Raw genomic sequence first — 12,185 nt, forward strand, 5'->3', positions numbered from 1 at the left:
AAAAGACATAAGAACTTCAGTTACAGAGTCCTAGAGATAGTACTGACAGAGGCAGCTAGCTCCAAAACTTTCTATGAAATCTCTGAATTAAACATACCAAACATAGATTAGTCTTTCAGCCCACAAAGCTTATACTGCTCAAGTGGATGCTGGGCTGCATACGTCTGAAAACTTCTAACATTTGGACAAAAAGTCAGTATGAAAGCTCAAGACAGAGCTCTACCGCATGGAGGACAACTGTAATGCATGAAAATTAGGAGTAAAACCCAGGTCTGTACAGAAGGCAAAAAACCCAGAAAACAAAAAGGTAGCTGGCAAAGCAGTTCCTTGAGAGCTTTATAACTCTTAAAATTATGTAGGTTCAAAAAAAGCTCCATTAAGCTTTAAATATAGTATAAACTGTATCCTGTAGCATAGGTTGCAAGTGCTTCCATCTTCCCACTCTGGAGTCACGTAGTAATACCAGTTAATTTTGTCAGGGAATGGTTTTCCCTGACACAACGTGTGTGGACATATTTTTGAGTCATAAATAAAGGTGGCTATAAATGAAACACATGATTGCTGTCATTAGATTTAGCTGTGGCCAAGACCAAGCTCAACAAATAAACAGGTACAAGCGTACTCGTGGGTGCTGGGTTTAGAACCAGCTCGCTCGGGGTCCCAGCCAGTCCCGTGACCGAAGCGGGCAACAAAACAAACACCCGCCAGCATTACCAGCTACACAGTAAGTGATCCAGAAAACAGATCAGAAAAGTCAGAAGTTAAATTCCTAGTAACTGAAATGAGTTTTAATAAACAAGAAACAGATGGTAATTGGAAGCTGTTTGTTTCTTTTACGATCTTATTCTATGAGTGGGCAAATATACATCTCCCAAAAACACTTCTTAGTGGCAGAAGTAATTTTCCCAGGAATCTGCTACTCGACTGTGCTGCAATGTATCAAAGGCAAACGAAGACTGTCACATGGTTTCACTCGAGAAATTAAGTAATATTTTTAAAAGCCTAAGTGACAGCTCATTAGAAATTCTCATAGCCCCTATTTTGACAAATTAGTTTAAAAGATTAATAGTTGGGTTTTTTTTTTCTTTGAGAAAGGGTAATTACAATCATCTATTTTAATCTACGCAATATTGATCCAAGAATCCTACCCAGCCTTTGCTACATCAGGTTAAATAGCTATGCTACAACTTGATGAAGCGATCACCTTACACTTTCAGCGGGAGCATGTGTGGGCAGACATACAAAAAGGGGCCATACATACTAAACAAAATGCTTCACTAACCTATTGAATACTGCAGCTATACTATTAGCTTAATGCAAAGTTGTTTGTTTTTTTTTTTTTTTTCCCCTGCCCCTAAACACGACTAAGTTACAGTCTGAGTGCCATAATTACATACTTCAAGGTCCTCCCTTACTATCAATCACATTTACCAAAAACTTCCCCAGCAGAGTATAATAATTTGGTTTTTTCCTCCTCTTACTTTATTGAACAATTTTCTCATTAAAAAAAAAAAAAAAAAGGCTTGTGAGAGAATTCCTTCTTGGAAGCCAATTAAAAATGGTATGATACTCACCCACATAAGAGATTTATTTATGAACGAAGCATATGGACACCTAACATACATTGGACGAAAACAACCCACTTTTTAAGGTCTGCAAACCACTATGCAAACCCTTCCCCAAATCTCTTAATTGCCTCTATCCAAGTGATTCACTTCAACCATGTTAGCCGGTAAACTGTTACAAAGTGAGAGGCAGCACAGAGCTCTGCTCTTGGGCTCTATGCTAACTCTGTGAGGGTGAACCAAGTCTATAAAAGTTTCAGAGGATTTTTCAGAAATATTTTCAAGTAACACTTCGTAGCAAGCAAAGGACAAAATTTCCACTGCAAACAGAAGCAAAGGTAGAGGAATGCTGACTGCCTCACAAAATGCTGGTAAGTTTTAAAGCTGAAGCCACAAGATCAATGAGTACATCCAGATTTAGTATATATTAGTATGTTAGCAAACAGCTTAATAAATTACAAGTTTGAACAATATAAAATATTTTTGAAAGAAATACTGCTTTTTATATTCCACGCTCTCAGATCCTCCTTAAAGTGTGTTAGAAAAAGTGCTAACGCAGCTCAAAGCCAGTGGAAGATGAAGAATATGCAGATGGACGGACCCCAGGAAAAGCGGCAGGTTTGCAAGGGCGCAGGAAATAAAAAGTATCCCTTCTCTCTGTGTGATAGAATACATACACGTTTATAACCCTACAACTATAAACCTAACTGGTTGTATACTGAATCTCTTTACCTGACGCTGTTGTAGCTACTCTTCCATCAGTTACTGCTTTGGAAGAAAGATATGTAATCATCTGAATATCTTCCTTGTCTTTACTGGGATATTCATTACGGAAAGTGGATTCTGTGGATAATGGTGCTGTAACTTCCGAACTACGGCTTAAATCAAGGGGGAGACATGGTCCACGCTTCTCAAGTGACATATGAGCAACGTCAGGTACTACATAAAAGAAAAAATGTAATGTTAAAAAAGATACATAGGTCCAACAAACAACAGTTTGGATTGCAGCGTTACATAACATAGGAAGAGCATACAGCTTTAGCTACGATAAGTCAAAACATCCCATTAGATGAAAACCGTGAAAGGTCTAATTTTTATGATTCAATTTCTCTTGGGCAGTTCTTTATTAGATTAAGATACATTACCCTCCAATTTTGATGACTGTTGGTTTTGACCACTGATGGAGAACACTTTTCCATCAGTAACTGAAGAGGGAGAAGAAACTTTTTCTACAGAATCATCAGGCAAGGAGCAAGTGGCTAAACGCTGTGATCTTCTTCTCCGTTGGCTATGTTTGTAGGATCTAGGGGAATTCACTGGCTGTGATGGACCTAAAAAGAGATCTTTCAATGTTCATGAAGCAGAGAGATATACCATAATCTTACCGCAGTATTTGAGATCTAAAGATGGGGAGTGCTTTAAATAGCTCTTATTTGCAAAGCTGGTAATCACAGCAGAACTGGTGAAAGTAATTAAAAACTATGACTACCAGGAGCAAAGAAAGTTATGCTCAAGATATGATTCTGCTTTTTGCTTATTATACATTATTAGGGCATGTACTTCCCCACTGATAAAGGCGTCTGTTTTAGGCAAACCGTGTATTTACAATAAGCAACCCCCCCCATATAACCCATGAGAGTAGGCTACTTATAATGGAAGGGGGCAGTAGGATTTAACAGTAAACAGAACAAATGATCACAGTTAAAGATCTGAAAAGTCATGGACAGTGGTAACATACAACTTAAAAAAAATAATCAAAAACAGTGGTTAATTTTATATCCCACCTCCCATCCTCTGCTAACCTGATATCAATACCCCAACTATATTTCAAATGCACACTGCCAATGCATGGCACAGTAAGAAGGTTCAAGAACATCACAGTTACAAAAAAAAGGGGCGGGGGAATTGATATAGGTTAATATAGGCCTGATTCATTAAAAACAAAAAACCCACACTCCCTTACACCTCTCCAATTTTACCCAGTTTCACAAACTTTTGCCTTAGAAAAACATTTAAGTCATTATTACACTGTAAATCACTGTTCTCTCCTTTTTTTAAGCCTTTTTAGAGTCAAGATGTACAGATTTAAAAATAAAGACACAGCAAAATTAAATTTCCATTAGAGGGGGTAAAGACTCGGAAGCCAAAGATTAAAAGACAGCACTAACAAGACCTAAGCTATTAAGTAACCTATTCTTAAATTAGCTAATTTTTAAAATATTGCTACAAAAGTCTAACTTAATCCAAAATACAAACATGCTCAAGGAAAACTACTTACCATTATTTTAGGGGTGAGGAGGGAAGGCATATTACAATATAAATGACCGTTAATATTTTGTGGGGACAAAACACAATTTCTACCAATGTGTCCTGAATAAAGATGGCCGAATTTGAACCCCTCCCTCTCCCATTCATTTAAAGTTATCTGTGTGACAAGATTAAAAGAAACTTATCTCCTGAGGGAAAATCTCAAATCAAGGTTAAGGGGAACTCACGATGCAGGTAGTCTTCCATCCTCAATCACTATTCTAAAAGTGAAACAAAAAAATGTAGCTTTTGACTTACGGGAACCCACATTTATTTTAACTGTTGGCCTCATCATTTAATGTTCTTCAGGCAACAAAGAGCCTGATCCTAAGCAACACTAAAAACCTACTGTAATCTCAAAAATTATATAAATATTTTAATATTCACAAAAAATAGCATATTCAAGGATGCAGCATAAACTTTTCCCTGTTCTTCTGATAACCAATATTTTGGTACTTTGCAAATCAGTTACACATGTTAAGAAGCTGAACACCTATGGTATTATTCTGAGACAAAGAAACCCAATTTTTTATTTTTCCCCACCACAGATCTTGAACCCATCTTCTCTTTCACATCATATTTGGAGGAAATATCACATAAGGTGAAGAATGCCACAGCCAACAGGTACAGCACATCAGCCTGCTGAAGGCGGAATTTCTCAGAGAAAGAAAGGTCCACAACCAGGGTGTACGTCTTTTCTTTTTAATGAATCAGGCCCCTTCGGAAGAGAGGTTTGATTTTTCCTGTATCACTGTTAATACTAACGTGGAGATTTAAGCTGGAGGGAAAGTCACCCATTAAAAGCCACGACTCTATAAATATAAATGTATTATTTAAATGTATTATTTCCGGTAGAGTAATTCATAGGCCTTATTATGTGACTTGACTTTTAAAATACTGAGCTACCCCTAATTCTCCCGCTTGGACCTTTTTTTTAAAGCAGATTCATTTTTAAAAGCAATAGCCATTTACAACCAAAAAAGTTTCTGTATATCTCTTATAAGTAATTACGGTATTTTTTTTAAAATGTCTGTGCTCACTAGTTTTATTTATCACAGAAGAAGGAAGCTGAGAGACCAGCGTCAAATCCTCGACTTGTATTAATTCTGGGGAAAGTGGTGATTTAGGGGGCTTTATACACCCAGAAGAATCTCCAGATTCTTGTTTGCATTTCTTGCTGCGAGCCTTTCCTGAAGACAAAGTTGAGGATAACAGTGCAGGTTTCTGAATGTTGGCAGAACTGCTAATATCAGCTTCATTTTTTTTCTGACTTTGTGGTTTAGGTGAAATCTCCTGAATAAATAATAAAAAATTGATACTTTTATTTCAGTTTCTTCGCTGTAGTTCTTGTATTCTATTTTGATCTTTTTAAAAGCAACTTTAGAATTCAAAACACATTTTAAAGCAACATTATTTTCAGTACAAATGAAAACTATTTAAAAGCATCACATTAAACTTTTTTTTTTTAAAGGAGCACTATCAATTATTTTCAGTATTCAGAACACCCTCATTTCTTACTATTTGAAATACCTGCAAAAAGCCTGAAAACAAAACATTTTTGCTCTATTCCCATTTTAAAAATTCCCAAAAGTCTTTTTAGTTTCTGTCTCTTTTCACCTTCAGTAGACCAGGACTATCAGTGTTGTCTCAAAGTACAACTCAGAGAACACTTGTTATAAGCTAGAATACGCACACTGATCTACAATCACAGAACCACAGAATATCTCAGGTTGGAAGGGACCCACCGTAAGGATCATCGAGTCCAACTCCCTGCTCCTCGCAGGACTACCTAAAACTAAACCATAAGACTCAGAGCATTGTCCAGATGCTCCTTGAACTCTGACAGGCTTTTGCCATGCTAGGAGCAAGCAATGCTTGTTCAGAGGGCTGCAGTTCAAAAAAAAAGTTACCAAGATTTTCCCTTCACGGTCATTTCCCTGACCATAGCAAAAAAAAAAAAAAAAAAAAAAATTAAAAAGGTCTTCAGGAAAACTTTGTTTAGCACGAATTTCATTTTTAGAGAAGAACCTGAAAAAGCTGATAATGCTCCTTTAAGAAATGTCTGCAAACAATAAAAATTTTCTAAATACTGAACACACTCTCACACAACCCCTTTCAGTGCTGGGAGTCTGGATTTCACCACATTATATGTTTGTGCAAACACATGAAGAAATCATAACTTCTAGCACCACAGGGTTAAATAGATTGCTAACTGTGGGGAAAAATGAGCAGATAAGAGTTAAAACAGTTTTTGAAGGAAAAAAAGAAAATCAACATATAATTCAGCTTTCCAATTTCATCAATTTTCATCCTTCTTAACACACATACCGAAGTGCTCTTTTTAGACAATTAGCATGCATTGACAGACATTAGCATTTTAGATTTTTAACTGGAAGGAAATTCTTCCTACTTTACTGAATAAACTGTGCATGTGTTACAACTTGCCCAGTAATGGCAAACTACAATATCTGAACATAATTTCTTAAACCTGTCCCCTTTCTTGTCCCAGTTACATCACACAGCATAGTACCATCTAATAAAACCATAGCTAACAAAGTAGAAAGATATTTCTAGAATGTGTGCACCGCTTTATCCAAACTAAAAACGTCACATCTCTGATTATTTGAGGGTATTATTGGGTTTTGTTATAAATTGCAATTTTATTTTCCACTGGAACTTTCCATGTTCCAATGGAAATAAAAAAAAAAAAGGCAAACCAAAAAACCACAAGTGCACATTCTATGTTTGTAAAAGGGCACCCCTGAAGGCTACATGAACAGCTTGCTGGAAGTATCGTGTAAAGATCCGGTACAAAACATCCCATTCAGCAGACATCAGTTCTACCTTGAATAACTCAATTACACATGTACTAAGTGCAGTTTATTCATTTAAATAAAATATTCCATGAACTGTAAGTATACCTATGCTGGTTATGAGAGGTATTACCAGAAATTAATTAGAGTCGTAACTTGTAAATAAACAATTTTATTGTTCATCTTCACAGATGTGAAAGACATTACTACAGCATCCATTACTTTCAAATTACAAAGTTGTTTAAACAAGATTAAAAAAATTAAATTAATATTTTGATAAGGTGCTTAACCTCTTAACAGGACAAATTAACATTAAAAACCTTAATGAATTAATGTTATTCATCTAATCAGGTCTCGGTCAAAAGGAAATATAACATGACATACCCTAATACAGTTAAATAAACTACTGTATCTGCAACTAATCATCTGAGGTTTTTGGGTTTAAGACAACTGTAAACTAAAAATATATAAATATAAATAAAATAAACTTCCATCAACAAAGTCAGTTTTCGGCTATTGGCCTGAACACTTCTACCATGTTCTGTATTACATTATTAAAAAAACCTACAAGATATTTTATCCATTCAATTTTATAGCAGTAGCAGACAAAACCTCTAAGGAATGTCAGCTTTGCTATTGGAAAACCTTTTGGGGAGGTTTATAACTCGGCCATTTTAATTTGAATTTGGGCAGGAACTTAGTGAAAAAAGCTTTAAGCTCAAAAAAATTTTCCTCCCCACAGTTAATCATTTAAATGTTTGTGAGGTTTCTGCTTTTAGTTAGAAGCAAAGGAATAGGACAATTTGGGATTTTAGATGCCTCTTTAAAGGAGCTTAACTAGTATTTCCAAAATGAGGTTTTTCAGACCATTAGCATGTAAACAATGACAGAGACATCTTTTTTTATATCTAATCAATAAAACAGAAACAGCCGAGTTACTAAGTCTAAGAAGTAACAAAAAGTTTTTAGTAAATATGCACTGTAGTTTATACTGTTGCATACACAGTCTATGTAAACCACAAAGTCCCATTCACCACAATGGGATTCTGCATGAGAAGATTTACATTGTAATGATTCTTCCAAAAACAACATGCTGTAAGCCATTTCACAGTTTTTTGCACATTGAAAATATCACACACAGTAGCAATAAAATCATAGCATCTTTAATATGCAAAAATTTGAGAAATGGAATGTCATGTCAATACATTGTAAACCTTTATGCAAAATATCGGTCAATGCATTGACACCGTAGTGGCTCAGTTAGCCGTTACAGTGACAGCATTAAAAACAGAAAATCATGTTCCATTGACAAGACTCGCATCCAACGCGGTGTCAATGGAAAAACCACAGCAACGCAATTATATGTCAGCTCTAAAGAACCAGTACAACCAAAATATCAAATAAAGTTTGGGGTAGGGACTGTTCATAGAGTGTGCCGGGGCTTAAGAACAGAAGTGCTCTTTTAAGAATTGCGGGCAGCAAGGCTATTTTATTCAAATGCTGCTGTTAAAGAAGAATGAAAATGAATACAAAAAAGCTGTATTAAAACTACATTAAGGCTCTGATTTAAATCATTGGAAAACAAAGATGTCCTGAATCAAGACTACTGCTCATCCTTAGCTTGCTTTACCATGCTTAGGCATTCAGCCCTTTTAATATGCAAGATAATGCACAACTCGGAGTCAAGCAATGCCTGAACACAATGGAATAAGCCAAAGATAAAATGGCAGCCTTCAGGTCCTGCAAATATGCAGGTTTAAAAATCAGACCCTTAACATTATTTAAAAGTTTCTTTTTTGTATTTATTAAAATACACACCCTTGCAAAATGTATGGCTCATTGAGCGGTTCATAAAACACATACAAGCCTACAACACCAAATTCTTACAATATAAAATAAACTTCTTTTAAAAGAAGTTCTACTTGATGTCAAAAACCCTGTTTCAAACACAAATTAAATCTGTGTAAGGGCCTTTTTTTCCTAAGCCAGTCATGGTCATGGTTCCAGCTATAAAACTGGACCTTGGGACACCGGTCTCCTCACATTTGTTGCATGGAGACTTCATTTTTCTTTGTTTTCTGTTAGTTTTCTAACGCAAAAGCTCATTACTGAAATTCAAGTCAACACTGTGTTTAGAGACAATTAAATTCCATACTTCTGGCTCTGCCAGAAATGTAAACATAAGATCAATTTTCAGTTCCCTATTATATCTGAAGGGGCAAATTTTAATGTTGTAGGTACTACATCTCCATGGCACACTCCAGTGGGAACCTTGCAAAAGAATCAAACTCTACCATTTCATACCTGCTCCAGGACTGGAGCTGTTTCTTTGTTGCCTTCCTTTTTTTCAGCACCATCCGCAACAACGGCTTTGGATGCCAATAAACCTTAGGAGAAAAATTGCAGAGATTTTTAGTTAGAAGCAGCTTGCAACAAGACTTTGGGGAAAACAAAGCAAAACAATGAGACAAGAAATATGAACTGCTGATATCTACGACAATTCTCTCCAAAACAGCTCCACACAAAGCTAAACACATTAAACTAGAAGAAACGAAAAGTTAAAGGACGTTCCCATGACAGTGCCCTTTCACAAGAGGTACTTCTCTGGCATTTCCACTAACAAGATAAAAATCAAATTATCAATTGTAAAATAATGCCTCACCATCCTTTTAAAGCCCAAGCGCTTGGGCTTTAAAACCAAGCCTATGACACTTAAGTAAATTTTGAGAGATCAAAATTATTTACAAACCTTTGTATCTCTCCCTTTTCCAGTCTGTAAGAAATTCCCATCAGAACTTGTATTACTATTTCTTAACTCTAACACGTGCAAACCTTTCTTACACAGAATAGAACAAGGGATTTAATTTCCAAATGAATATTCTCAGCAGTGGAGCTCCGAAATTAAAAGACAAGGCAACATAAACATGAGGGAGCTTTTTGTTGGCTAAGTATACAGCAATAGCTTCAGTTCTGCTTCACACAATAACCTCAATTACCTAAGTATGCACAGAAAGAAAACAGTTCTATGCCATAAGACAAAGCAGAACTGATAAAACCTGAAAAACACAAATCGGAATAAAAGTTACTATTATAATGCCTGGGAATGTCAATATCGGGGGTGGAGAGTTTAAGTCCTCAAAAACAACTTGAGCTCACAGATCCACAGGAAATTCCTATTGCGTTCCATGAAAAATTAGGTATGCTGAAAATTAATTTACAGTGCACAATGCCAAAGGAATTAGAAATTAGTGAAGCCTAGGCTCTCAGGAAGCATTTAGGACATTAAGAAAAAACAAAAACAAAAACATGCACACAAAAGTGTGGTATTTTGCTAGACAGCCAACACATTTCAGCATTCCACAATAAATACTACATGCTTTTTTCATTTACTCTTTATGTTAGATAAGTTATGCTTTAGTTTAATGGAAAGTAGTTATGTTTTAAATGAAGTTCTTCAAAACACCACGTCCATAACAAGAGGTGCAAACTAATTGATTTTACACCTTAATAGGTTAACTGAAAAGCAGAAACTTACTTAGCCCTATTATATTAATACAAATAAAATTATCAGGTAAGATTTTAATTCTGCATTAGGCTTCATAAAAGATTTAGGTTTCATGGTCCTAAATAAACCTTTGTGACTCAAATTATCCTGTTTAAATCAAGTTGCAAAATCAGCAGTGTTCTTTATGTTGACAACCATGCATATATAATGAAAAGCAGAAAATAATTTTCACAATTAAGTGAAGTAGAGTTTTAAGTACTAAACAACAAGCTACAGTCTATAAGGCAGCTTTTGTGGTTCTACAAACCACAGGTTGCCCAGAGAAGTTGTGGATGCCTCATCATGGGTAATGTTCAAGGTCAGGTTCAGCAGGGCTTTGAGCAACCTTATCAGCAGAAGATGTCCCTGCCCATGGCAGGGAGGTTGGACCAGATGATCTTTTAAAGGTCCCTTCCAACCCAAACCATTCTATGATTTTTATTTCTAGCTAGATGCTCAGTGCTCAGAAAGTAAAGACATAAAACGAACCTAGACTCCGTCAGACCTGTGAATATTACTCTTATTTCCTTCTCTACTCCATTAAGTATCTTTCTAACCAATTACCATGCCTGTAGAAAGGCAAAACAACTCCACAAGCTACTACAGCAGCAGGACTACAGGTTCACCATCCCCTCTCAGTAACAGCACGTAACAAATAAAAAGCATGGGGTGGCACAGTGAACCAGAAGTGTTTTGCTCTCTAAGCATGCTGCAGATGTTCTCTGGTCTTTTAGGTATCAACATGGCAGCAGGAGACGTAGAAGCAAGCATTCCAACAGAGGCAAAAACTAATGGGAAGAAGACATTAATATGTGCTTCGCAGGAGACATCCTTCACCTTCGGGAAATGTAATTTACCCCAGTGGCGGTCACAGAAGAAAGACGAGCAAAGGAAGCAACTTTATTTTGCTGAATGGTGAGCAAAGACCACCAGATGTAGCTGTTGCCCTCATGGCAGACAAGAAGAACCTTCTGCAACAAATACTGAACACTGAATTGAAATCCAGACAACAGTTCCCTTCGACAGCCTCCTACAACCACATTATTTGCTCTACTTCCCCAATACAGCCATAAGACACTTGGTAAATGAATGTTCTCCTAACAGCTACAATGCTTTATGGTTCTTTTGTAGCCATTCTGATGGGCACACCAGCATGATTCCCAACCTTCCTTCAAATCTAAAAGCTCATGCTGGAAACACAAACAATTTACAAGTATTTCAAGCGTAAGAAATAAGCACGTAGCAAGAGGAAGTTTGATCATCAGAGGTTACGTTTTCAAAAGGCTCCATTATATGGAACAATCAAAAACCTACTACAGTATGAGTTGCAGAATTGTGTTAATTTGAGAACAGTTACGCAAAGTAACTACCAAGCATGACAAATTTCATCTTGTAATTAAAGGATTAATTCACTTTCATTGAATGGTAACATAGTCTCTGCTAGCAGAGTATGCTTTCATGGAGACAGGAGACACGGTTTTTAGAATGATAACAAAGTCAATAGATGCAACATGATGTTTTCTGATTATTCAGTTCAGTCTACACCATCCCATCCGACTGCTATTATTCTCACAAAGCTCCTTCAGAAAGGAGAATCTATCCACAAGCACAAAAAAAAAATATAATTTCTAGAGCTACAGGTTTTTCAGCTGGTTTTGGTATCTTCTGCTGCCAACTGCTATTCGAAAGAAATAAACAGGGCTCTGTAAATATATATCACTAGTATATATATTTTATACTTCTACCACTCATGGCAGCAATTAATTTGGGACTTAACTGAGGGTGTATGCAGTATGGGCAAAGGAGAGTAGAAATGAGGCTGATAAATCAGACATGTAACTAAACTTGGTACCAAATATGAAGCCTTCCAGGAAAGAAAATCCTGGAGGCAGAAGATAGGTTTTTCTGAAGACTGCTTCCTTCATATCATGTTCCATACTGGCCCATTTCATTTAT

The 12,185-nt window shown here is 36.3% G+C and overlaps 1 protein-coding gene across 15 annotated transcripts in view; it reads right to left on the minus strand.

Moving 5' to 3' along the window:
- The window catches only part of PHF20L1 (PHD finger protein 20 like 1), a 62,808-nt gene that overhangs the window by 29,160 nt on the left and 21,463 nt on the right, over nucleotides 1–12,185 (minus strand). For 8 of the 15 annotated variants that reach the window (XM_082324449.1, XM_082324448.1, XM_082324443.1 and 5 more), the window contains 4 exons: nucleotides 8,990–9,072; nucleotides 4,913–5,165; nucleotides 2,711–2,908; nucleotides 2,298–2,504 (listed from right to left, as the gene is read on the minus strand). In XM_082324449.1, the coding sequence (XP_082180575.1) occupies nucleotides 2,298–2,504; nucleotides 2,711–2,908; nucleotides 4,913–5,165; nucleotides 8,990–9,072 (741 nt within the window). The remainder of the gene's footprint in view (nucleotides 1–2,297; nucleotides 2,505–2,710; nucleotides 2,909–4,912; nucleotides 5,166–8,989; nucleotides 9,073–12,185) is intronic. The other 7 variants (XM_082324452.1, XM_082324447.1, XM_082324451.1 and 4 more) reach the window with 1 other exon arrangement.

This window comes from Platalea leucorodia (assembly GCF_965183815.1).
Source record: "Platalea leucorodia genome assembly, chromosome: 1".
Taxonomy (NCBI): Eukaryota; Metazoa; Chordata; class Aves; order Pelecaniformes; family Threskiornithidae; genus Platalea; species Platalea leucorodia.